The sequence below is a fragment of the Ovis canadensis genome, chromosome X, assembly GCF_042477335.2.
Source record: "Ovis canadensis isolate MfBH-ARS-UI-01 breed Bighorn chromosome X, ARS-UI_OviCan_v2, whole genome shotgun sequence".
Classification (NCBI taxonomy): domain Eukaryota; kingdom Metazoa; phylum Chordata; class Mammalia; order Artiodactyla; family Bovidae; genus Ovis; species Ovis canadensis.
Genome location: NC_091727.1, coordinates 129787457 through 129812560, shown reverse-complemented (window position 1 = coordinate 129812560; position 25104 = coordinate 129787457). Strand labels below are relative to the sequence as shown.

The following is a 25104-nucleotide window of genomic DNA, read 5'->3' as shown; positions in this document are numbered from 1 at the left end:
GTTGAAAACATCACAAGAATTACTGAAATGTCACACCAGGACACAAAGTGAGCAAACACTGTTGCAAAAATGGCACTGATAGATTTGTTTGATGCAGGGTGGCCAGAAACCTTTGTTTAAAAAAAAAAATATCTGCAAAGTACAATAAAGTGAGGTATGACTATATTAAGAGTTCAACTACTTTTGGGTTGGGATAGATTGGGGGAGAGTTTTGACATTTAAAAGGGGCTCCTGATGTCACCAAGGTCCCATGAGATCAGTGGGAGTAGCACTGAGCTCTCTGGTTCTGAGTTTTCTTATCTGTGAAATGGAGGTGAATCACAAGTGTCTGTTTCTGTAAGGGCAGGAAACATGGCTGTGGCGGTGGGGAGGGGGCGGCAGGCTGCATGAGGATCAGATGAGACGGTGGTAGGAGGGTCCTGGGAGAGGGAGCATGTCCAGGCAGGGGAACATACCGCTTCGGTACTTCTGGTTCTTTTCCTTGTACTGGGTCCAGCCCGACCAGCTGGGCCCGGAAGCCCCAAGCTGTGAAGGTCTTTCCAGGAGTCATGTTTTCTTTTGCCTTTCCCCACCCCTGCTGGTTTTCTGTGGAACAAAAACAACAAGAGCTGCTCCTCTATGTGACTGACAAACAGCCACAAAGTTCCTCTTATCTAGTCTAGCAACTGCTGTGGCCTCAGAAGGTGCAGTGTTTGTCTCTGTTTAGTCATGGTTGCCTGGGCAACGTACTTGTTCTCTCTTTCCCACTGTGTGACTGTGGGTATGTTTTTCCCCTTTCTCATAGGGAAGGGCTGGATGACCAGAGAGGGCTGTATGTTTGCTGGGCCATCTCCTGAGTTTCCTTTTTTCATCTGTTGGTTCTTATTTGGCTGGAAATCAGCATATGGGAAGTCTGCAGATGAGCCTAAGAGTGGAAAAGTCCCTCAGTTCGTGAGATGGGGAGGGGATGGGAGTAAGTGGGAACTGGGGAGAACTGGGTTGGGTGGAGAGATGAGGGGAACTGGGGGAGTAGCTGCTTGATGCAACCTTTGTGTCCATTCTACCAGCTGTGAAGTCTGCACAGCCAGGAAATTGATCAAATGGGCAGGTGCAGACAATGAGCTTGGCATCATGAGTTGAGAGGTGAGGAGCAGAAAGAGAAGTTGGGATTTGAGAGACCAGCAAGCAGGGTAAGGTTGTGAAGAAGAGGTTTAGTGATTCTAAACGAATAGGCCTACATGTGTGACCTTTACAGTGAAAGAAGCCTGCCATTGGGAATATATCCAGTCAGTGATGGGTGCAAGAAAAGGAGCCAAGACCTCTTGGCCCTTGAGGTTTATGGCTCAGGAAGGTCAAGGAGTTCCTTTAAATTTCAAGTGACAAAGAGGTAGGTGCATATGCTATAGGAAGCTGAGATGGAACGGAGTCACTCACACAGGAGTGATTCCCTCCCTTGGGAAACTGGGAGGCTTAGACCACAGCTTAGGGCCCATAGTGGCTCCAGGTAAGGACACAGTGGAGGAGACAGTGAATGCCCAGAATCAGAGAAATGGCTGGACCCCAGATGCCAGAGACATGGAGCCCAGGAAAGGGTGATGGGTAAGTAAGGATGCCTCCAAGGAGAGACAGAGGAGGGAAGTGGAGTTGGGATACTTAGACTTGGCCGTGCCCAAGGGGCTGGTGGGTTTTGTGAGCAAAATCTCAGTAGTAACAAGTGCAGCAGCAGAGCTTGAGAGCATCTCCCCTTGGGGGAGTGGGATGGGGTTTGGGCCATCGTATATACTGTGTGTCCTTTTCTCACTGAGGCCCTCTTAGCCCCTTTTCCAGTGTCAGTGGTCTCCTGTGGGTGGTATTAAGGTAAATGTACTAAGTGATCTGGATGATGTTTCAGAGGGGAGAGGCCCATTTGTGTTTATTTGGTTCCCCTCTTCTTGCTCCCTCACATGGACACCGTGCCATTTTCTTTTGGGGCCTTTCTTGGGGGACCCTTCCTTGCAAATCACCCCTCAAGCTGAAGTTGTACATTAGTAGTCACCTCACCACTCACTCCCAAGCTGCCATATGAAAGCAGGAGTGGGAGAGAGGGATGGATGGAAGATTGGGTCCCAATTTGCCATAATAGCTGTGTGACTTTTGGCAAGTCACTTCAGCGGGCTGAGTCTCCGCTTACTCACCCGTACAATGGGGGTGTTGTGACAGTTACGCAAGATCATTGGTGTAGCACAGGCCTGCCACTCAGGTGGTGCCCATGAGCAGATGAGTCAGAAAAACAGTGCCCCCAACCACCATTAGGGCCTCTACCACCCACTCTGTTTTAAGCTCAGGCGGACACCAGGTTTATTTTTAGAAAAAAAAAAAAAAAAGAGCAAAGTTTATTGAAATGTCAAGCTACATTTGAAAAATCAAAATCCAAATCCTGGAGACATAACATCAGGATAAGGTGTTAGAAAGTGGGAAGTGTTCAACTGCCACAGAACTCCCTAGAGACAAGCTCCCTGAGCACATCACCCAGGCATCATTGGGTCAGAGTTATTCCCTTGTCCATGAGAGGACACCGGCAAGCTGATCATTCTCTGCACTTGAAAGTTTTCCACAACCGTTAACAACAAAACAAAGTTTTCAGATGACAAAGTCCCAGCTGATCTTCTCTCAACCCCATTCTATGTAGTCAGCACCAGTGAATGGTGGGTTTGGCATTCAGAAGGGGACCTCACATGTATTCAGGGGACATATGGGGCAAAGGTTGCAGCAGCAAGGCATTTAGAGGCTGGCCCCCTCCCTGCCTTTACTCTTTTTTTTTAATATAAATTTGTTTAATTGGAGGCTAATTACAATATTGTATTGGTTTTGCCATACATCAACATGAATCCGCCACGGGTATACACGTGCCTTTACTCTTTAATTTTACTTAACCTAAAGGACAAACTGGATCCACTTAGTAAATAAACAAATCTAAGAATTAGCTTTAAGAGATAAGGGACCACTCGATACTTCCAAAGCTGATTAGGCCCTTCAACACACAGGTGTATGTGTATACGTATACATCACTACACTAAGATACAGATCTAGCCCTATGGGTATATATACGCATGTATGGCTATATAGAAAAAACTATGCCAATACTAACCAAACAGAACTTTGTAAGCGGTCATCCCAAAGCCATAATCGCACACTGGGCTGTGCACAAAGCCATGCATTACACCATATTCACCAACAGAAGGCTGACTTGGCTCAATCTCTCCCAACTGTGGCCCTGTCCTGGTGAGGCAATGGAGGAGAGAGAGGTTGCCTCTGCTTAAACCACAATTGGTTTCTCCATAGGACAGTTTTTGTCAGGTTGAAGCTGTTGAAGATGTCCATGGAAATGAAAAAAAAAACAGACCCCTTAGACTTTCTGGAGCGGCCCGTCTTAAACTACCTTTCTCCTTTGCCAGTTGCAGCTAAATTGCTCAGGCTCTGGGAGCCCACAGGGCGCAGTGGCATTAGAGGCTCACTGGCTTGGGGTGATGAGGCCCCATGCAACTCAGCCTCTAGAGACCTACTCTTTGTCAGGGGTCTGTCACTGGAGTGGACCCAGGTGGCCATGTCCTTGGGACATCTCTTGGCACCAGCTAGGCTAGGTGTAAAGTTCTCCACGTGAGATGACGCTTGGGGAGCCAAAAAACAAACTGGAAAGAACTAGGTAGGACAAGTTTAGTGGCTCTGCCCACCCTGAGGACAGAGCCACTTACACCGCAGAACCACCGGGGGCCTCAGGGGTTTCTGGGGTTTCAGGAGCTGGCTCCTCAGGGCTCAGACGGGACTGGAACTTCTCCAGCTGCTCTGGGCTCGCCAGGGTCTTCAAGAGAGTATTCTCCCGCTCCAGCTGGGAGTTCTTCTCCACCAGCTCCCGGATCTGCTCCTTCAGGATCTCCACCTCCTCTCTCACAGCATACATCAGGTGATTCTTCACTAGATCCTGTCCCGGAGAAGATGACGACAGAGGCATCCGTTAGCCATGGCGGCCCCTCTGCAGCACTGCGCCCTGGCCATCGGGGTGCCTGCTGTCTCTCATATCACTGACCACCATACTTCCCTCAGCATGCTGGCCCTGTGTGGCTCTGCCCCTCCCACCCCTTTCTCCCAAGCACCTAAAGCCACGCTCAGAAGAGCTGTGGGATCGGGGCCATGCCTGAGTTGGGAGCCCAGCTTTGAACTACATAGGATTCTCCCCTGATAAGTTTCTAATAACTTTCAAAGCTGGCCTCTTGGGAGCCTTTGGGGTGCGACGTATGCTGGCTGGTGGTGGTTCGCTCTATCTCCATTTCCATATAAGGTCCCGCTGCTGGCCCTGATCCCAGGGAACACCTGCAATGCACCCCCTACTGTCAGTCTGCTTGACACATCTTCACCAAGAGAGGAAAATGGGCTATTTTGGAGCCTCTCCCACTCCTCATAAGCCAGCATACTGAGCTGCAGCTGCTCTGCAGCCTGGCCAGACAGGACACTGGCCCTGGGGGAAGCTACCAGCATGGCCGCATCCTCTCTGAATTTGGATAACTGCACTGGAGGCAGAGAACAATGTCCTTAGGCTCCGGGGCACAATGACGTGGTTGCTAACTGTTCGATGCCCCAAAGCCCTGTAGCCACTGTGGCTGCTTGGTGGAATATGACCTCTACCTGCTAAGGAGAGGAAGAAGGGATTGTGGGGGGATTGCTTTGCCTCCTGTCTCCTCCCAATTCCTGACCCCAGCCCAGGCTCTGCAGAGGCACTGCAGTGTGCTTATATCCAATGAGCTCTGGCCCCTGCCAAGTGTGGGATGTAGACAAATGCAGGTGTCTGAGCTCCCTGCCTTGCCATGGGCCCAGGAGGGAGCCAGACATGGCTGTAAAGCCCTGCGATTGGAGGAGGAGGAGGAGGAGGAAAGGAGAGGGCCCAGCAAGTGTGGACTGGAAATGCCCTAAAAGGTGCCATTCCTATGGGACTCTACTCAAGGCCTCTAAGGGGAGAGGAGACAGGCTGTCAGCTTCCCCAGGCTCTTAGCTTTCGCACCCACCCCCTCACCACTGCCCTGAGTTACATAAGCAGAAGACAGGTCTGGGAATGACAATGACGCAGTGATGCCGCTCACCATGGCCTGCTCGATCTTGTTGTCTATAGCCACCACACTGGCTCCGGAGGCACTGTCAAGACAAAAAGGAAAGCGACCACGTTACCCACTTGGTCACAGTCTTAAGTACCTGGTAGTGGTGGCCACAAGGTTCTCCCTCTGGCCCAGCTCTTCCTCTCTACCGCAGCCCTGGCCGGGAGTTTCAGGCACTTTGTCCCCAGGTCCCTCTCTGGCCCCTGCAGGAAGCTGCACCTCCCCACCCAGGCTAGCTGCCGGCCACTGCTGTATGGAGCTCCGCGGGGAGCGGCGCGCAGGTCCGGGGGTGCACGGGCCAGCGTGGCCTGCTCGGCGACGTGCAAACAATGGGGGCGCGCGGCCCAGTGAGTCGCCTGCTGCCGGCCCATTACGGCGCCGGCCCACAAGGTCCAAGGCAAACCTACCGAGCTCTGTAGCTAGCTAGGAATTCCTCCTCGGCTCAGAAGCTTCCGGCCTGCTCCCCAACGGCGCACGGCGCGCGGCCAGCCTCCCGCCCAGCCCTGCCGCCTCTGCCTCCGGCTGTGGCAGCTCGTTCTTACGGCGCAGCGGCCGCAGGGACGCTCCGACGGCGGATCCCAGCGCGGCGGTGACCCCCCCCCCCTCGCGTCCCCTACCTCCGCCCCTTCCCAGGATGCTGCACCGCGGGGAACGGGGGCCGCCGGCACACGGCTCGCTCGGAGATCCCGCTCGCAGCCCAGCCCCCGCCGCCGGCGCCCGGGCTCCGGAGCTGTGGCCAGCTGTTACCTGTTATCCAGCTTAACGGAAACCACATCCCCTCCAAGCAGGGAAGAGAAGAAGGAGATGTTGAAATTGTGCAGCTGATAGACCGCCACCTCCATGGGGGTCTGATACATTTCGGTGTTCATGGCTCGGGCTGCCGGGGAGCTCTGGTCGGGCTGCGGGCTGGACTGGGCTGGGCAGGCTGGGCGGCCGCCGGCGGCTGGCGCGCTGCGCGGGGCTGGGCTCTGCGCGTTGAGCCCTGGAGCTAGGAGCGGGGCGAAGGCTGCCAAGAGGACCCAAAGCCGGGCGGGCGTTCCAGAGTTGAAGGGAAGTGACTCGAGGGGTGTCACCTAGTGTGTCACAAACTCCACGGCCGCCGGTCCAACCCAGACTCGGAGATATTTCGGCTCCTTCTTCTTTATATAGGAGGAGCCGGCTGCGTCACATGGCGTCAGGGGCCATGCAAATGAGTCCTGTACCAGGCTTTGTGGCCCAGTTAAACCACATCCCCTCCCTGAACCTTAGGCTGGGACTGTAAACAGTTCAGCACTTTCTTGTGCCAACTGGCATCTCCAAAGAGGGCTCTGGAGATTGGTAAAAAACAAACTGGAGCTGATTTCTTAGAGAAATGAGAAGTAGAAATGCCATTGTAGGAGCTAGGAAGCGTTTGGTAGAGGGTGGCGCTGGTTTTAAAAGCTCTTCCTCAGATGTCAGCCAGAACACTCGCCTGTCTTTGCCATGCGATCACAGGCTGCCGCCCTGGATACCCACCCTCACCACCAGTCTCCTCATTGCTTCCTGCCACCTGCCTTCTTGGCCTCTCTCCTGCACACAGACTTTGTCACCTGCAGGTCCCCTCTCCCAGCCAGCTTGCCCACTGGCTTGCCCCTATCCCCAGTACCTATCCACTCACCTCATCCTCAGATGTACCTGTCCATGTACTGACACATGCACAGATCTGTGGCATGTACAGACTAGCCAATCTGTATTGCCAGTGTGCTTGTATGGAGGACACTGTAAGTGTTTAGGAACTCAGATGAATTGGGGAACATGCACAGGGGAGCAGCTGGTGGCAGGCAGGTGGCAGAGGGGATGGGGAGCAGCCAGTAGGGGAGTGGGCACTGCAGTGACTGCAAGATGCCAGAAAATACTTTTTAAATTTTTTGGCCATGCCACACAACAGGTGGGATCTTAGAGTTCCCTGATCAGGGATCAAACGTACTCCCCCTGCGTTGAAAGCCTAGAGTCTTAACCACTGGACCACCGGGGAAGTCCCTCATGTCCTTATTTTTAAAGACAAGATTTTGTTACTTTCCTAGAAACAGCTAATGACAACAAAATGATGAGTCGAGGCTATATATAAACCATTCTAGGAGAATACCCTGTGATGGGGTCCAGTTATATACAAGGTTACAGGATACTTCATAAACAGATTCCAAGTCACAAGGAGGATGAGGTGATTGTTGCCTACTAAAAATTACACGTTTCCATCAAAATATATTTTCATTCTTTCTAGCCTCAATCTTAAAAAACAAAAACAAACCAAACCATCAGAGGCTCTAAGTCCTTTTATCCTGCTCTTTCCTAAGTGAGGCACCTAGTGGACAGAAGGAGAACTGCAGACAGATGGAGCAATCTAGAGAAACGGGACAGTTGACGCAACTAGGAGTAGTATTTACACCAACTCCGGACCATAAGAAGAACATCGGGTTCCACCACATATACAATAGTTTCGATGAAGCTAGGGCCAGTACCCATGAATCAGTTTGTGATTCAGGCTATGGTCCAAAGAAATAACTTAGTGTAATCACACTACTGGAAAAGTACTGGGGGCTTATCAGCAAAGGCTATTATTATTTGCTTCAGGATATTTCACCTAACCAGGTGCCTGGCATGGACACCCTGGCCAAGGCCCCAGTTAAGCCTAGTCTGAAGGCCTTAATTTTCTCTAGGCTGCCAGTGCAGTTATGCCACCGAACAGCCAACATTTTTTAGTATGATGTGAAGCTCCCAATGGATCATGTGTGCGTGCTAAGTTGCTTCAGTCGTGTCCCACTCTTTGCAACCCCGTGGACTGTAGCCTGCCATGCTCCTCTGTCCATGGGATCTTCCAGGAAAGAATACTGGAGTGAGTTGCCATTTCCTTCTCCAGGGGATCTTCCTGACCCAGGGATCAAACCTGAGTCTCTTATGTCTCCTACGTTGGCAGGTGGGTTCTTTACCACTAGTACCACCTAGGAAGCCCTCCATTGGACCCCACCAGCAGTGATACATGGACAAAGACCATTCTATTTGCAAAGGACTGACAAACAGATCTACTCAAGCAAACCTACTGCACTAGCCCTGGATGGTGATTTTCTTCATCCCAGTTTGGCTGGGAGACAATTCCAATCTCAGGATATCAGGTTATCCTCAGGTCACAAACTCTCTGAACAAGGTGTTCACACTAAACTGCGTGTAGTATATGGAACAAAGTGCAGACTGTATTTATAGATCATCAGGAACATTATCTGAGCAAAAAAAAAAAACAAAAAAAACACAAAAAACGACTACAACAACAAAAAAACAAACCTTCTTAAATCTGGAGCTTAATCGATATTGGAATTCCCTGATGTCTTAATTTGCCCTCTGTGTCACAGAGAGTTTTCCTGGTCCAGAAAGGGTCTGAGCTGACCTTTCATTTGCTTGTAAATCTTTCTTAAACTCAGTATTGCTACCCACCTCAAGATTCCAAGGGAGATGATGAAAAGAAAAAAGAGAGATAAATAAGCTAGGTCAGGAGGGAGAAAACACCACCAGGAAAACAGGGCATAGGAGAGGAGAAAAACCGGCTCCTTCAATGGGAACTCCCTTATATGGAGAGAGAGGCATAAAATTCCAGGTAGTTCGGGGAGGGGAAAGCAAAGAGGTGAAGTTTGCTAGCGAGGCTGTGTTTGAACTGTACATTGCTGTTGTTGCTCAGTCACTAAGTCGTGTACTGTAACTGTACATTAATTATACTTCGATTAGAAATAAGCTCAGTTTGAGACCCGCTGACAATCACTGCTACCATACACTGAGCTTCGGCTATGGGCCAGACGCTGTGTTGGCTGAGTTACAAACCTGGCAGTGTAGGCGCTGTTACTGTCATTTTTACAGATGAAGAAACAGAGGGTCTGAGAGGCTACCTTGCCCAAGGTGGTGGCACAGTGAATAAATTATAGAGCTGGGACTCCAGCCCAGGTCTTCCTGACCTAGAGACCAAGTTTGTTCTTACTACACTTACTAGTGGGGCAGGGAGTAAGTTTATTGAATGAGTGAATCAAGGCAGTTGGTGGATGTGTTGGAGGTGCCAGGAAAGTAGTGAGGGAGGAAGAAAAGGTGGGGGCAGGCCCACCTAGAAGTGTCTAGGACACCAGCAGCATGTGGGACCAGAAGAATATCCAAAGTGTCTAAATGAGCTTTATAAGAGGGCTTTGCTCACCCGCATGATTTCAAAAGGCAGCTACGCAGTCCTCAATGAAAGCCCTCTCTGTCTAGAAAACTGAAACCATGACTCCCACCAGGTGGCTCCCAGGATGGACTACACAGTGCCCCACATGACGTAGGGAGTCTGGGAATAATAATCCAGTCAAACCTAAAGTCCCCAGGGCCCCGCTAACTGACGCCCTTAATTAACTCTTTCCCCTCATTCCTGCTGTGCTCAGCTTTTAGAAGAATGAAACCAAGAACAAGAAAACCAGCTCGTATCAGGGATGTAGTTTAAGAAAACAACTTGGAAAGTATGTCCCAGGATCAGCCCACACTCAGCGGATCTCTCTCCCCTGTTCACCTCTAGTTCACCAACCAGTAGTGAGAAGTACTCCCTATGAGGCCTCATGGTTCTCAGTTTACAAATCGTGGCTGGATCCCTGGACCCCAGGGTTTGCTAAACTAAGGCCACCAACCTAAATAAAAACTGTCCCTGTAGGAAGATTTTCAAACAGCAGGCATAAGAGAGATGCGGCAGGTAGTAGGGGGAGAGGGAGAAATTGGAGGAACCCAGAAGGCTTTCTGCTGAACCCTGGGCACACTGGAAAATTCCTCTGTCCGGAATAGCTGCACCAGACCTTGCAGTGAGTGGAAGTGCACGCTGTATGGGCATCTGTGATCTGATTTGAGTTTTCTGAGTAAAGTGCTGATCCATGAGGCTGTCAGCATCCTTGTGCCTTGTGGACGTGGGCCTCAGGCGGGAAACAGTGGCCTAAGGATTCAACAGCACAGCCGCGCCAATGTGTGTATTTCCCGACTCCCTTTCTCCCATGCTGTGAGTTACATGACAGGCTGGACTGAAAGCCCCCACAGTCCCAGCACCCAGCTGATGAGCCGGCTCCTTTGCCGGCTCTGATCCTAGCCCTACAGCTGGGGGTTTCTGTGGTTAAACAGACACAGCTGACCCTCCCCCTCCCAGGGTGACCTTCTAGATGGAGGGCAGCAGGAGGGCGAGTCAGCTCCTCAACTCCCACCATCTCAGGTGGCCCTGGAAGCCACCTGAGGCTGGATGCTGAGACACTTGTTCCCTTGGAACTGGAAGAGGTGTCTCAACATTATCACCAGTCTCTTCTCCTTCAAAAGCCAGACTCTCTAGGGCTGGAGCCCCTTCCTATTTTGGGTTCCCACAGCCCAGGAAGACGGAGAGTGGCCAGTCTGGGCCACAGAACTCGTGGGCAGGATCTGAGCATGCTGCCGAGGTGTGGGGACCAGATTGGGGTGGGTGCGGTAGGTTGGGGGTGGCAAGGAGGGGGAACATCTCACTTCCCTTTCTGTCACACTTGAAGCACTGTGTGCCACGCAGCCCAGAGGAAACTATTTATAGGCAAGTCTTCCTTATTTTCTACAGGATATGTTCCACCCCCAAGATTCAGCCCTGTTGCCAGCAAAACACAGGGTCTGTGTCAGGAGATGTGGGAAGGTATGGGACTGGCCACCAAAGAAACGCTGAGTTAGGAGCCGGACAAGGAAATCATAAAGGCTATTGAGCACAGTTGACGGGGTGGCTGCAAACAACCCTCCCCACTCACTCCCCTCCGTGCCCCCTCTGCCTGAAGCTCCGTCTACCTCTAAGTACTTACTTGTCCCTTTTTCTGAAGAGGCTGGGGGAGAAAGGAGGCTGAAAGGCCATCATTTAGCTTGTCCTGGCTTCACTCTTCTCTCTTGCCCTCAGGTTCCACGCCAGGGGTGGGAGAGTACAGACAGGAAGGACGCTGCCACTTACATGGTTACTCTGGCCTCATGGAAAATCCCCAAAGTCCAGAAGGAGGGAAGCAAGAAGGAAAGACAGCGACAGACAAAGTGCCTTGTCCTCAGAGGGTCATGTGAACTGCCCCACATGGCTGGGACCCAGAACGTCGACTCTGGGGGGCAGGCAACTGGGGAGGAATCTGCAGGCGAAGATGCAGAAGGCAGCGGTGGGCTTCAGGGAGCCCAAGGGGAACTGTGGCAAGAGGGACGCTGTCTTGGAAAAGTGGCTCTAGCAACCAATTTGGGCCAAACCTTGGCACCGAATGGTGGCAGAAGCAATGAATTGTGCCTTTCAGCTCCCTCCGGACGGGGTCCCACGTGAGCTTCACAAACAATCTCCCAGTGACACTATGGATGACAGGCAGACGCCAAGCGCCATCTGGACAAGGCATTCCACCCTTTTGACCCTCATTCAAAGAAGCCGGAAAGGGCTCTTGTCAAATCACCTTGGTTGCCCCACCTCTGGCATCTCACTTTGTCGGGGGGGGGGCACGATTTGTGTTGGCATCTCAGCAAGACTGGAAGTATTGGCAACGTTATCCAGGAATGCAGTTTAGTTCAGTGGATCTTAAATTTCATGAACCTTGTGTCAATATTTATGCTTGTCTCCCTTCTCCTTATGCCTTGCAGCTGGGAAAATTTACCTCCATAATTTTTCTAACTTCTCTTCCCATTTTCCACTGTCCCCATTACCCATCTACAAGTATGAAACAGACATTCCTGAAAAAAAAAAGAGATGTCAAATTCACCTGAGTAAATGGAATACCCTTCTCGTCCCTCCTCCCCACACTAGTTGCCATTATCATTCAATTCAGTTCAGTTCAACTCAACTTAAATCAAACTAGATTAACACCTATTCAAAGTAGAAGGCACATTTTATGGAAATTAAAAAAGCAAATAAACAAACTGGTAGTACAGATCAACAGCTGTGCTGCCTTCTACAATATCCTAGGCCTGTGGCGAACTCTGAAGTCTCCCTACTGGTTAGATCTCTGTGAAATATTTACTTCAGGAAAAAGCCTAGGGCTTCAGGGTGCTCAGGATGGCAGTCTGGGGTTTGGGAGGGCCATACCACCATCATCACTCCATTCCTGAGAATTGGGCACGCTTGTTTCTCCCCACCCTGTCATTTGGTCCTTGTCCATCTAGACAGGGATAACACAGCAGTCAGGGGCTTTCCTGGTGGCTCAGATGGTAAAGAACCCACCTGCCAATGCAGGAGACATAAGTGACTCTAGTTTGATCCCTGGGTCAGGAAGATCCTCTGGAGAAGGAAATGGCCACCCACTCTACTATTCTTGCCTGGAAAGTCCCATGGACAGAAAAGCCTGGTGGGCTACAGTCTATGCGGTTGCTACGAGTCAAACACGACTGAAGCCACTTAGCATGCAACAGAGCAGTCTTAAAACCTGGAATTTCCATGGGACCTAAGGCTCCTGTGACGTGGTTGATAGTGCCAGGGTCCCTCACTCTGATTCCCTTCCTTTGTAAACCAAGGGAACAAAGCACAGGTCCTTAAGGGTCTCACAGTTGCCAGTGTCTTCCTTCTGAGTAGGGGGGGAATCTATGTTTAGCATGGGTGGGGTGTTCACCTCTGTCTGCCAACCTCCTGGTCTCCCCTCTTTGCCCAGCTCCTAGTGGTCTCATCCTTGTTCATATGGCCCTCCCAACTAGTGAGCATCTTCAGGTGGGCAAATAACCCCCCTCATTGTGGCCCACCTTCTGGGAATCCCTGTGCTCAACAGCCCTCCCAGAGGCTGGGAGAGGAAGCAGCAAGAACACGGCCACTCTCCACGTGTGTTCGTCTGCACCAGCCCTCCACCAGCTTCTCTGGGCCAGGGCAACCGACACTGGCAGGGCCTCTTCCCAGCCCTTCGGCTCTATGGAGCGGCCACAAGAGCCGAAATTCCAAGGCAAGCCATTTTTTCTGGCAGTTGCTGGGGTTACTCTGAGTGGTATGTGAAGGACTTGCGATGATTGGCAATGCTTGGAAGATGAGAACCAGGAGGATCTTGGGGACGCTGAGCCAGCAGACGAGGGGCCTGTGAAGAGGCCAGGGGCTCTGAGGTGGAGCACCTGGCTCTATTGCGGGCCCCCGCGATAGAATGGGTGACCTCTGAAGTGGTCCAGGTTCCCTGGGAAACAAAACGCTGGTAATAATGCCGGCCTCTTCAGGCGCAGGGAGGCTCCCAGGCCAGGATGGGTAAGCATTATGAGCCTCCCCGGGCTCCCACATTGTACTCCTGAGGCCCTTGCTTAACTCACAGTGGAGCTATTCACAGGAGGCTCACTTGAGGTGGCTCCTTGATCCTCTGTTGTGGGACTCTGTGGGCCTCTGGCTCTCCAGCCACCTCCCCCCTCCCTCGGGCTTCCTGGATGGAAAGAAGGCAGCCCAGCTGAGGTGCGGCAATGGCAGGAAGGGGCAGGCTACACACTACTCCCAGAACAGAAAAAAAGGAGAGAAACAAGGCAAGCTCCTCCCTGGACAGGCCCCCTGCCCCCACCCTCCCCAGACATGGGAACTGAGCCAGGGAGCTCAAAGGAGTTCTGGGAGAGGTTAAGGAAGGCCCCCTGCCCAGGGTTTGAGAACTGCTGACAAGGAATACACACACCTTATCAGGAGGAAAGAGCAGCACAGAAGCACATGCACACACATTTATGCAAACACCCTTTCGGCCTTCGACGAAGTCTAATTCACAGAGAGGGGCTTCCCTGGTAGCTCAGCTGGTAAAGAATCTGCCTGCAAGGGAGGAGACCTTGGTTCGAGTCCTGGGTTGGGAAGATCTGCTGGAGAAGGGATAGGCTACTCCCTCCAGTATTCTTGGGCTCCCTGGTGGCTCAGACGGTGAAGAATCCAATTGCAATGTGGGAGACCTGGGTTCGATCCCTGGGTTGGGAAGATCCCCTGCAGGAGGGCGTGGCAACACACTCCAGTATTCTTGCCTGGAGAATCCCCATGGATAGAGGAGCCTGGCAGGCTATAGTCCATGGGGTCACAAACCATCAGACACGACTGAGCAACTAAGCACAATTCATAGAGATAGGCAAGCCCAGGGCATCATTCAGTCTCTCTCTCTCTCTCTCTCTCTCTCTCTCTCTCTCTCTCTCTCAGCTGATGCCAGCTTCCCCGTGACCCCAAAGGGGTAGTAAAGCAATAGGACATGGCAAGGTGGCAGGGCAGGATACTCTAGACCCAGCCAGAGTGTCACAAGCCACAGCCTCTACTCTGACATCCAAGGATGACTGAGTACTGTACAAGGGTCATGGGTGACAGGGTCTTGGGAGTGGAAGTCAGGTGGGTATAGGGGGAACCAGCTTGACACTACACACTGTCCACTGGCTGCAAGGAAGTGCTGGTGCTGCCAGGCCCACAGTTTTCAAAGAGGTCAATTACACATTCAAAGAAATAAAAACGAGCACCATTTGTGTACCATCAATCATATGAATGCCTAAGAGATGATTCCTGCAGGCTCCTCATGAGATCAGTTCTAAGGAGACCCAGTCCTGGCATAGGCATCATATGTGACTGATGGTCTGAGAAGCATGATTTGAATGGCACTGAGGAAAATTCCCCCTCAGTCCAAGCTGTTTGCCTGACCAGACTACTGCAGTGCCTACAAATGCCACCCTCCGAGTCACACCTTAGAGTTCTAATAGAATTCTTGACACTTTGAGGAATTAGGAATTTTTTTTCCCCATGCAAAAGCCCTGGGAGAGTGCCACATTCTGCCACTATCAATTACAAATATTTAAATCGGGATGAACTCAATTTTTCTATTACTTTCTACAGAGTGGTCAGTGGCCGATCAGCATAAGATGAGCAAACACAGCAGGTACACCTTGCTGGTGGGCTGCGGAGGGCAAGAAATGCGTCCAGATGAGGAGAATACGGATGTCTGTGGATTGGGAAGGGTCCTTTCAGGAGATGTGGATACAGCGCTTGTGGCTCCAGTCCATGGAACTGCTTTTGGGAGTCACTGGTCTACAGGTGAGAGCCACGAGAGGGTCTACCTGAAGAGTCACCATAATGCCAGTCACCATGACCCACTTTGTGTCACACACCATGATGGGGTTGAGCACTGTTGTTCAGTCGCTCAGTCATGTCCAACTCTGTGACTCTATGAACTGCAGCAGGCCAGGCTTCCTTGTCCTTCACTATCTCCCGGAGTTGGCTCAAACTTATGTCCTTTGAGTTGGGGATGCCATCCAACCATTCTGAGCCTAACTTCTGTTCAGTCATCTCCTTCCCTCTCCTGTTTGGCTACCTCGTTCCCTCTCACTCCTAAACGCTTAATCAGAAAATGAATGAGAGCCACTATTAGAAAGATAACCCCAATCTGCTCTGATTTATAAGTCAACCTTTGGCAAATCTGGCCTCTCCATTATGAGGAACAGATTGCTTCTGAGACACTTCCCAGCTGTTGGTGGGTACTCCTGGCCTGGGAGGTTGGAGGTATGGGGGTGGGCATCAGGGTGACAAGGGAGAAGAAGAACCTGGAGAGAGGGTGAGAATGGAGAGAGGCTGCTTTTTTTTCCAACAGCACGGTCTGGTCAATTAATCAGCCCTACCTCCCTTCTATAAAAGCCAGCTCTCCTCCAGCCCTGTGGTTGTCACTGCCTGGTCAAACATGGATCCATTCTGAGGTTGGCTGGAGGGCTGTGACTCAGTGCCCCCTCAAGGAGCTTGCTGGGCTAACGATAAAGACTGTCCAGGATCTCTGCCAATGTGCCCATCCCCACCCTGAGCCAAGCCTTGCTCTCCCCTGCCCCTACCACCTCATCCCATCTCGTGGCTTGCTAGCATCTGCCTGGCCAGAAGGGCGCCCTTGAGGCTCACTGACTCCCCCTCTCCCCAGGGAGAGCAGAAGGGGAATTCACTGCTCTCTGTGGTATGCATCCGGCCTATGTTTTGGTATCTTATTTTATTTTTATGTTTAATTTACACTGCCTGCTAGGTTTGGGGCTTAAGTAAACAAAGGCTGTGTTTCCCCCAAGGCTTGGACTTCCTGGTTCTCTGTCAGCAAGCGAGTGACCCTTTTAACCTCTCACTCCTTGAGACAGGCAGTGTTGGGGGCGGGATTGGAAGAACAACCTACTTTGCGTCAAAAGCCTGGAAACCCTTAGTGCCAGCCTGAAATACCATCCCCTCGCCCTTCTCCACGTGAATGTTAAGTCCCAAAGCTGCCTTACCAAGTACAGACTGCTTTTAAAGGGCACTGTAAGAGTGTATGGGTAAAGCACAAGAAAAGGAAAATTCAAAGTATTCATATTGATTTTTTTCTTTTGACAGATATCTTTGTGCATGCTAAGTCACTTCAGTGATAAGCAGCTTCAGTCGTGTCTGACTCTGCGCAACCCCATGGACTGTAGCCCACCAGGCTCCCCGTCCATGGCATTCTCCAGGCAAGAGAACGGGTTGCCATGCCCCCCTCCAGGGGATCTTCCTGACCCAGGGATGGGATCCCCAAGGGTTGAATCCGCATCTCTTACTTCTCCTGCATTGGCAGGGGGATTCTTTACCACTACTGCTACCTGGGAAGCCCGATGTCTTTGTGCCATCAAGCAAAGTCAGAAAAGCCCAGGTCTTGGTGGGCGGAGCCTTGGCAGTGAGCAGCCTTAAAGGCCTATAGACGGAGCAGAGCGCATTGGGCCTGCCCGGGAAAGGCTTCCTGCCAAATCTCATACATCTTAAAAAATAAGAGGAACACTGGCCCCTATGTCCTGGGATAGAGGTATAACAGCAAAGTAGTGAATCCTGGTTAACAGTTCTGACATCCTGTTATTTGCTAAAACTAATAAGACCGTGGCGTTTGTTGACAGAGTCGCAGAAGAACTAAAGTAAACATGGAAACTGAGGAATGGCCAAGTGTAGACAATTACTAACTCGGCAGTTGAGAAGATGGACTTTCTCAGACACCCCTTGGACCTCTTGGGGCAGCGGGGCCTGAGCACAGTTGGGAGACAATCCAGACGCATCTGTCATCTTGCTGGGTGATTTCTATCCAACAGTAGGCTGCTGCAATAAGGGGCTTGGTCCACGGAGTTGAGTCCTCAGACAGAGAGTAATAACAAGAAGTGAGAGGAACTCTACCACTGTGCATGGCAGGGGAGGGTCTCCCTGAGAAACACAGCTCTAGCACCTGTTTTATTTTTATTTATTTTTTTATGAGGCATTTATAAGAATGGCCTTTTATTTTTTTAATATAAATTTATTTATTTTAATTGGAGGCTAATTACTTTAAATATTGTATTGGTTTTGCCATACATCAACATGAATCCACCACGGGTGTACACGTGTTCCCCATCCTGAACCCCCCTCCCTCCTCACTCCCCATACCATCCCTCTGGGTCATCCCAGTGCACCAGGCCCAAGCATCCTGTATCCTGCATTGAACCTGGACTGGCAATTCGTTTCACATATGATATTATACGTGTTTCAATGCCATTCTCTCAAATCATCCCACCCTCTCCCTCTCCCACAGAGTCCAAAAGACTGTTCTACACATCTGTGTCTCTTTTGCTGTCTCATATACAGGGTTATCATTACCATCTTTCTAAATTCCATATATATGCGTTAGTATACTATATTGGTGTTTTTCTTTCTGGCTTACTTCACTCTGTATAATCAGCTCCAGTTTCATCCACCTCATTAGAACTGATTCAAATGTATTCTTTTTAACGGCTGAGTAATACTCCATTGTGTATATGTACCACTGCTTTCTTATCCATTCATCTGCTGATGGACATCTAGGTTGCTTCCATGTCCTGGCTAGTATAAACAGTGCTGCGATGAACACTGGGGTCCACGTGTCTCTTTCAATTCTGGTTTCCTCGGTGTGTATGCCCAGCAGTGGGACTGCTGGGTCATAAAGCAGTTCTATTTCCAGTTTTTTAAGGAATCTCCACACTGTTCTCCATAGTGGCTGTACTAGTTTGCATTCCCACCAACAGTGTAAGAGGGTTCCCTTTTCTCCACACGCTCTCCAGCATTTATTGCTTGTAGACTTTTGGATAGCAGCCATTCTGACTGGCGTGAAATGGTACCTCACTGTGGTTTTGATTTGCATTTCTCTGATAATGAGTGATATTGAGCATCTTTTCATGTGTTTGTTAGCCATCTGTATGTCTTCTTTGGAGAAATGTCTGTTTAGGTCTTTGGCCCATTTTTTGATTGGGTCGTTTATTTTTTGGGAATTGAGCTGCAGGAGTTGCTTGTATATTTTTGAGATTAGTTCTTTGTCAGTTGCTTCATTTGCGATTATTTTCTCCCATTCTGAAGGCTGTCTTTTTACCTTGCTTATAGTTTCCTTTGTTGTGCAGAAGCTTTTCTTTTTTAAATTTATTATTATTATTATTTTACTTTACAATATTTATTGGTTTTGCCACACATCAACATGAATCTGCCACGGGTGTACATGTGTTCCCAATCCCGAACCCCCCTCCCACCTCCCTCCCCACACCATCCCTCCAGGTCATCCCAGTGCACCAGCCCCAAGCATCCTGCACCCTGCATCAAACCTAGATTCATTTCTTATATGATATTATACACGTTTCAATGCCATTCTCCCAAATCATCCCACCCTCTCCCTCTCCCACTGTTTATAACAGCCAGGACATGGAAGCAACCTAGATGTCCATCAGCAGACAAATGGATAAGAAAGCTGTGGTACATATACACAATGGAGTATTACTCAGTCATTAAAAAGAATACATTTGAATCAGTTCTAATGAGGTGGATGAAACTGGAGCCGATTATACAGAGTGTTGTGCAGAAGCTTTTACTTTTAATTAGGTCCCATTTGTTTATTTTTGCTTTTATTTCCACTATTCTGGGAGATGGGGCATAGAGGATCCTGCTGTGATTTATGTCAGAATGTTTTGCCTATGTTCTCCTCTGAAGTTTTATAGTTTCTGGTCGTATGTTTAGATCTTTAATCCATTTTGAGTTTATTTTTGTGTATGGTGTTAGAAAGTGTTCTAGTTTCATTCTCTTACAAGTGGTTGACCAGTTTTCCCAGCACCACTTGTTAAAGAGATTGTCTTTTCTCCACTGTATATTCTTGCCTCCTTTGTCAAAGATAAGGTGTCCATAGGTGCATGGATTTATCTCTGGGTTTTCGATTTTGTTCCATTGATCTATATTTCTGTCTTCGTTTAGCACCTGTTTTAAATGAACTTGGTCAAGTAGGAAGAAAACATATCAGAAGGCCAGAGTTTTTTTTCCACCTTAACCCCAGACCCCCTGGACACTTAGAAGGCTTCTAAATATGAAGGGCCATGTGAATGTGGGGTAAGGGCCCTGTCCCCAAACACTGCTGCTAACATGGCTCACCATATGAGCAGCCTTATCACTGCTCTTTCAAAGTCTAGCATTTCTAATTTCCTGTCCAGTTCCAGTTTGTTGCTTCCATGGTCTCACAAGTTGTGGCTACTGCCTATGGAGAGGGGGATAGTGTTGAGTGACTGATGTTCAAATGGGAATCAGCAAGTAAAATGTAGTCTCTTGAAAGTCTTAGCAATCCTTTCCTGCCTGGACGACGTGTAACCTGCATAAAGTTGAGTGACTGATGTTCAAATGGGAATCAGCAAGTAAAATGTAGTCTTTTGAAAGTCTTAGCAATCCTTTCCTGCCTGGACGACGTGTAACCTGCATAAAGTTTTGGCCTTGAGAGTCTCTCTCCAGGCAAGAACACTGGAGTGGGTTGCCATTTCCTTCTCCAGGTGATCTTCCTGATCCAGGGATCAGACCCGCGTCTCCTGTGTCTCCTGCATTGCAGGCAGATTCTTAACTGCTGAGCCACCAAGAAAGCCCCAAATGGCACCAGCAGTCAGTAATCACTTTCAGTCTTTCAAGCAGGACTAAAGTCACAGCCAGATAAGAACATGTCCACCAGAAGTGGGCAGTGCATACGTTCTCAAGTGAGCAGTGACTGGCTTTCTAGACTAGAATATAAGCTCTTTGAGGGCAGGGGCTTATCTTATTCATCATTGTATCCCTCAGAGTTTGGCCCAGTGCCTGGCACACAGCCTCAATGCCATACACCTGTGCTTAATAAGTAAACAGAAAGTTGAGATAAGTATTTGAACTTGGTTCATGGCCCCCACAGGGAAGAACTATAGGCAAATTCATGAATTTGCTTCCTGTTAATATTTTAATTTGGTGACAATCATTGTCAGAGTTAAAAACACAAAAGACCTGTGAAAATCAAACATACTTGGGAAACCCAACCCAAACACAATCTAAGTGGCCACTAATGACCTGGAATCAAGGCCAGACCTCTTCAATAAAAAGGATAATTCATCCATGTGTGTGTGCCTGGCTCTGTGCAAATACTGGGACTTCAGTCACTTTCCATCTTTAGCTGGAGGGGCTTGGTCAGTTGGGAACAGGGCACCCACAGGGAGCACTAGAGGATGGTGAAGCCTGGGAGGAGGACAGCCAAGTCTCAGCTGGCAGTAACATCAAAGAGGGATTTCAGACTAGCAAGCCTGATTCTGAGTGAGTGACAGCCATATAACTGGAATGATGGTGCAGTGGGGTGGGGGTGCAGATAAAAAACCAATCCTGATTAAAAATACCCTGATGTCCGCCAACTTAGAGGAAATTCTCACCACTAATGTCACCCTTGGCTTTGAACTCTTGAGGATCCCTGTTGAAATGAAAAGTCTTTCTCAGAAGGGAAACTCGTTTGTCTCAGGGAAGAACAGTGTGGTCTGAATATACTTACTTTATTTGGAGTACTAAGTTGAGTATTGAAAATGAGTTGCGGGGCTTCTGGGATTAGTGACCCAGGCTGACTAAGTATAGACTGGGCCTGAGGTGAGGCCTTACAATGGGTCCTGGCTAACTGGTGGCCTTGAGCTTTCAGGGGACAGGCAAATGGGCCCAAATGTTCCTGAACTCACTGTAAATAAACCAACCTACCTGAGTGGGCACGTCTAAATAGCAGAGTTTATGACAAAGGAGTTTGTTTTCTCCTGTTCTTCTTGGTAAACATAAGCAAACTGTTCTGCAGAGGCCGTGAGGAGCAATCAAATATATGTCTAAGCCCTACTGGGGATATTTATTTTTAGTGCTCCTTGTGCAGAGAACCTGGTTTGCACGCTCATCAAAGAATCCTCCCTGTAAATCTTCTCCTCAGGTCCTACCAACTCACTGATAAATTGACACAGGTGAGAAACTGACCCCCAGGACAGCTCTGTGACTGATAAGGGGTACCTGGGTTCTCCTTCCCTGGGGTAATTTCTTTTTACCAAGAGCCTCCTGTTAACCCCAGGGAATGAGTCCAGTGCAGGGAATGCCAGGCAGGAGGTCAGGTTGCTGGGGGAGCTTTCTTTGGCCATTTTCTGCCACTCTCTGTTGGCAGCTGACTTCTCTGCCTGTGTAGCAGGCAGCCCTGGCGGCAGACACAATACTCACACCAGAGCTGGCCAGGGCAGCCCTTGCCCCTCAGCACCCCTCCTTCTTGCCCTTGTAAAACTGGCAAAACCTCAGCCCCAGAATCCCACTCTAGCTTGACCAGGCGATGGCCAACTGCCTGATACCAGGCAGAGTTGGGCTGATGGAGGGAGGCAGGGGAGCAGGACTGGGCAGCAACCCCCCCAACCCCTGTGGCTCTGTTGTGAGGTGCTGACAGCTGGGAGAGGACCTGAAACCAGTTAGCTTGGGGCTCCCAGCCAGCAGTGTATTTTCATCTTGTTTTGACTGGGACTGTCCTCCTCTGTGTAAACACGTCCATATCAAGAGGAAGAAAATGTAGAACAGCTTAAAATAGGTGGGTGGAACGCATCCCACCCATGAATCACCAGCTCAGGGAATGCCCTGCAGGTGGGCCTTGCTTTAAGCAAACCTGACATATGAAAACCTCAATTCAGCAAGAGGGCAGGGATGCACAGCTGTTAGGTCTTGACCTATCCCTGGGAGATCTCACAGCCACATCTGGTCCAAGTAATAACATCAGTAGTTCCCGTGTACTGATTGCTTAGCAGGCACTGTGCTAAGATTATATCCATTAGCCTTTTGAACCTTGTCAATAGCTATGGATAGTTGACAGTAGTAGGAATTGGGTATCAGATTATCTCAGGACCATTTTGTGGATGAGGAAACTGAGGCTCACACAGGTTTCAGTGACTGTGCTATGGTGCTAAGTCGCTTCAGTTGTGTGCGACTCTTTGAGACCCTATGGACTGTAGCCCGCTAGGCTCCTCTGTCCATGGGATCCTGCAGGTAAGAATCCTGGAGTGGGTTGCCATGCCCTCCTCCAGGGGATCTTCCCAAGGATCAAACCTGCATCTTCTGCATTGGCAGGTGGGTTCTTTACCACTAGTGCCATCTGGGAAGCCCCAGGATAGTTGATAGTAGGAATAGAGTATCATATTATCTTAGGCCCATTTTGTGGATGAGGAAACCAAGGCTCAGACAGGTTTAAGTGACTAGCCTAGGGTTACCCAGCTAGCAGTTGGAGAGGCGAGACATGAACCTTTGGTGTGTGATTCTAAACTCCAGGCTGTCTCTGGGTGGGGATTTTACCTTGTTTTGAGATTTCTAAGCAGGGCTGCATTCTAGGCATGAATGCCCATTTGCACTGAACCCCCTTCATCACAGTTTGCAGGGGAACTTTATAGGCCTTTATCAGGGTTAGGGTGGGGAAGCCCCCAGATTGGGGCTGGTTCCTTCCACTGACTAAAAGACTCTCATGGGGAGGGTGGCCCTACCAGCATGCCAGGATGGGATGGATCTGCATTTCAACTCAGGCCTGGCAGACTGGTTAAGGCAGCAGTCCCCAACCTTTTTGGCACCAGGGATTCATTTCGTGGGAGACCATTTTTCCTCGGACTGGGGGTCGGGGGATGGTTTCAAGATGATCCAAGCACATTACATTTATCATGCCCTTCATTTCTAATCTGATGCTGCCAATGATCTGAAAGGAGGACCAGTCCACAGCACAGAGGTTGGAGACCCCCAGGGTTAAGGACAACTGCTTGACTGGACACAGGGAAGGCCCTTTCTAATTGCAAATAAGTACAAACTACTCCCATAGCAGGCTGGGGCAGGGACAAAAGACTCAATATAATCCAAGTAGAAGGAAAGACCAATTGTAAACACATATTTTTGAAACAAAATGTCACTGGTCACTGTTGATGTTGGTGTAGGGATGGCCTCCAGGCTAAACTGTGAAGGAGGAGCCTGTGTTCAGAACTTTCCCACTTCCTTTTCAGGTACCTTCCTCCTGCCTGTCCCTGTGCCCTCCTGCTGCCTAGGGTTCCATGGGGCCCCTCACTAATGTTTGGAGGTGCCCTGCCCTTCCTACCAATGCCCCCTGTAAGGGCGACAGTTGTTCTCCCTCCCTGCAATGATATGCAACCAGCCTCTCCTGAAGGACAAATTGGGGAAATGTGTTTGTGTAAATGGCAGGTAATGGCTTAACAGGTTTTCCCCAGGTCATGGGGCTCTAACCCTTAGATTTCAGTTAGTGGTACGATTTTACACCTGGATGGGGACCTGGGGGTGGGGAGGGAACAAGCTAGCAGGGTCACAACAGTGGGAGAGGGGAGATTGCTCATCGGTGATCCTCAAGTCCTGACAAGTAGGCCATGTGCTACTCTGACTATAGGTTAAGTCTGGGTCTGCATAGAGGGATAAGCACTTTGCCCTTACACTCAGTGTATTCTTTCCAGAGCACTGTGGACAGGGCACTAGGGTAACAGTCAGGAGACCAGAGTCTGGCGTGGTTTTGCCCCTGGCTGCCAGAACAACATTGGAAATGTTTCATAACCACTCTGGGCCCCAGTTTCCCCTAAATGCAAAATGAGAGGATTGAGACTACAAATGTATAGTAATTTAGGTGCTTATTTGATGAATGATACCCCCATTTAGGAGGCTTCCCCAGAGGCACTAGTGGTAAGGAACCTGCCTGCCAATGCAGGGGACATAAGAGATGAGGGTTCAACCCCTGGCTCGGGAAGACCCCCTAGAGGAGGGAATGGCAACCCATTCCAGTATTCTTGCCTGGAGAATCCCATGGACAGAGGAGCCTGGCAGAGTACAGTCTAAGGGGTCGCACAGACTCAGACACGACTGAAGTGACTTAGCACACACACATGTACCCTCATTTAGACTTGAGAGCTCCATGAAGCTACATACCAAGGGCCTATAACAGTGTCTGGCACATAGTAAGTGCTCAACAAATGGAACAATTGAAGGGAGGGAGGAAGGAAGGAATGGCAAAAGTGACTTCTAAGGTTGCTGCCAGTCCAGCCTTGATGTCCTCAAATGCAGCTCTTTATAGTTGTGCCTCTGAGTGGAGAGGCCCAGGCCAAGGGCTGAGTGAGGCCTCCAGGCGCTTGCCCTCAGGACCAGAGGGTACGGGGGCAGCCTGCACTGTGGAAGGGCAGCCTCTGGGACCAAAGGCAGCTGGGAAGAGCTACCAGGAGGCCCAGGAGGCTTTCAGGATGTTGGATGGGGGCGGTAGTGAGGAATGTAGGAAGGGCAGGGTCGGTCAGGAAGAATCAGGAGAGTAACTTTTACACAGTTTTCTGTAAAACGGGAAGCCGAGATAACAGAGACTTGATGGGTGTCTGGGCTGAGGTAGGAAAAGTGCCGAGTTGCAATGGTGACTCAAGGTCAGGAGCTGGAATGGGGCCCGGAGCTCTCAAGCCTCTGCTCACCCCCTTGGGCCGGGCCCCTGGCTCCAGGCCAGCTCCCTGAATAGCTCTCCCACCCCTACTCACCCCTCCACCATTCTAGCTTCTCAGGCCAACCTGCTTCCTTAACCAACCTACCAGTGGCCGCCCTCTCCCCCTCCCCCAAGGTGACGTGAAGTCCACCCCCAGCCTCCCTCTGGAGGCAGATTTGCCGGTCCTTTTCACAGCGCCTGCATTCACACCCTGACGCAACTCCTCCCCTTCTTTCGCAAAACAGGTGCATTCGCAAGGCTGCCTCTCCTCCTCTCCCTTCCCCTCCTAACATTCCCCTGCCTTCCCCTCCCCAACCCCACTCCATGGCCAGGGCCCTCTCCTA

General features: G+C 50.1%; 1 protein-coding gene across 5 annotated transcripts in view; it reads right to left on the bottom strand.

Moving 5' to 3' along the window:
- Positions 1 to 2315: 2315 nt before the first annotated feature.
- Positions 2316 to 25104, bottom strand: part of TSC22D3 (TSC22 domain family member 3) — a 68008-nt gene continuing 45219 nt past the window's right edge. For 3 of the 5 annotated variants that reach the window (XM_070292151.1, XM_070292149.1, XM_070292148.1), the window contains exons 3-4: positions 5091 to 5142; positions 2316 to 3937 (exon numbers count right to left, since the gene is read on the bottom strand). In XM_070292151.1, the coding sequence (XP_070148252.1) occupies positions 3707 to 3937; positions 5091 to 5142 (283 nt within the window). In that variant the 3' untranslated portion in view covers positions 2316 to 3706. Of the gene's footprint in view, positions 3938 to 5090; positions 5143 to 5509; positions 5602 to 5849; positions 8366 to 25104 lie in introns of those variants that run through there. The other 2 variants (XM_070292150.1, XM_070292152.1) reach the window with 2 other exon arrangements.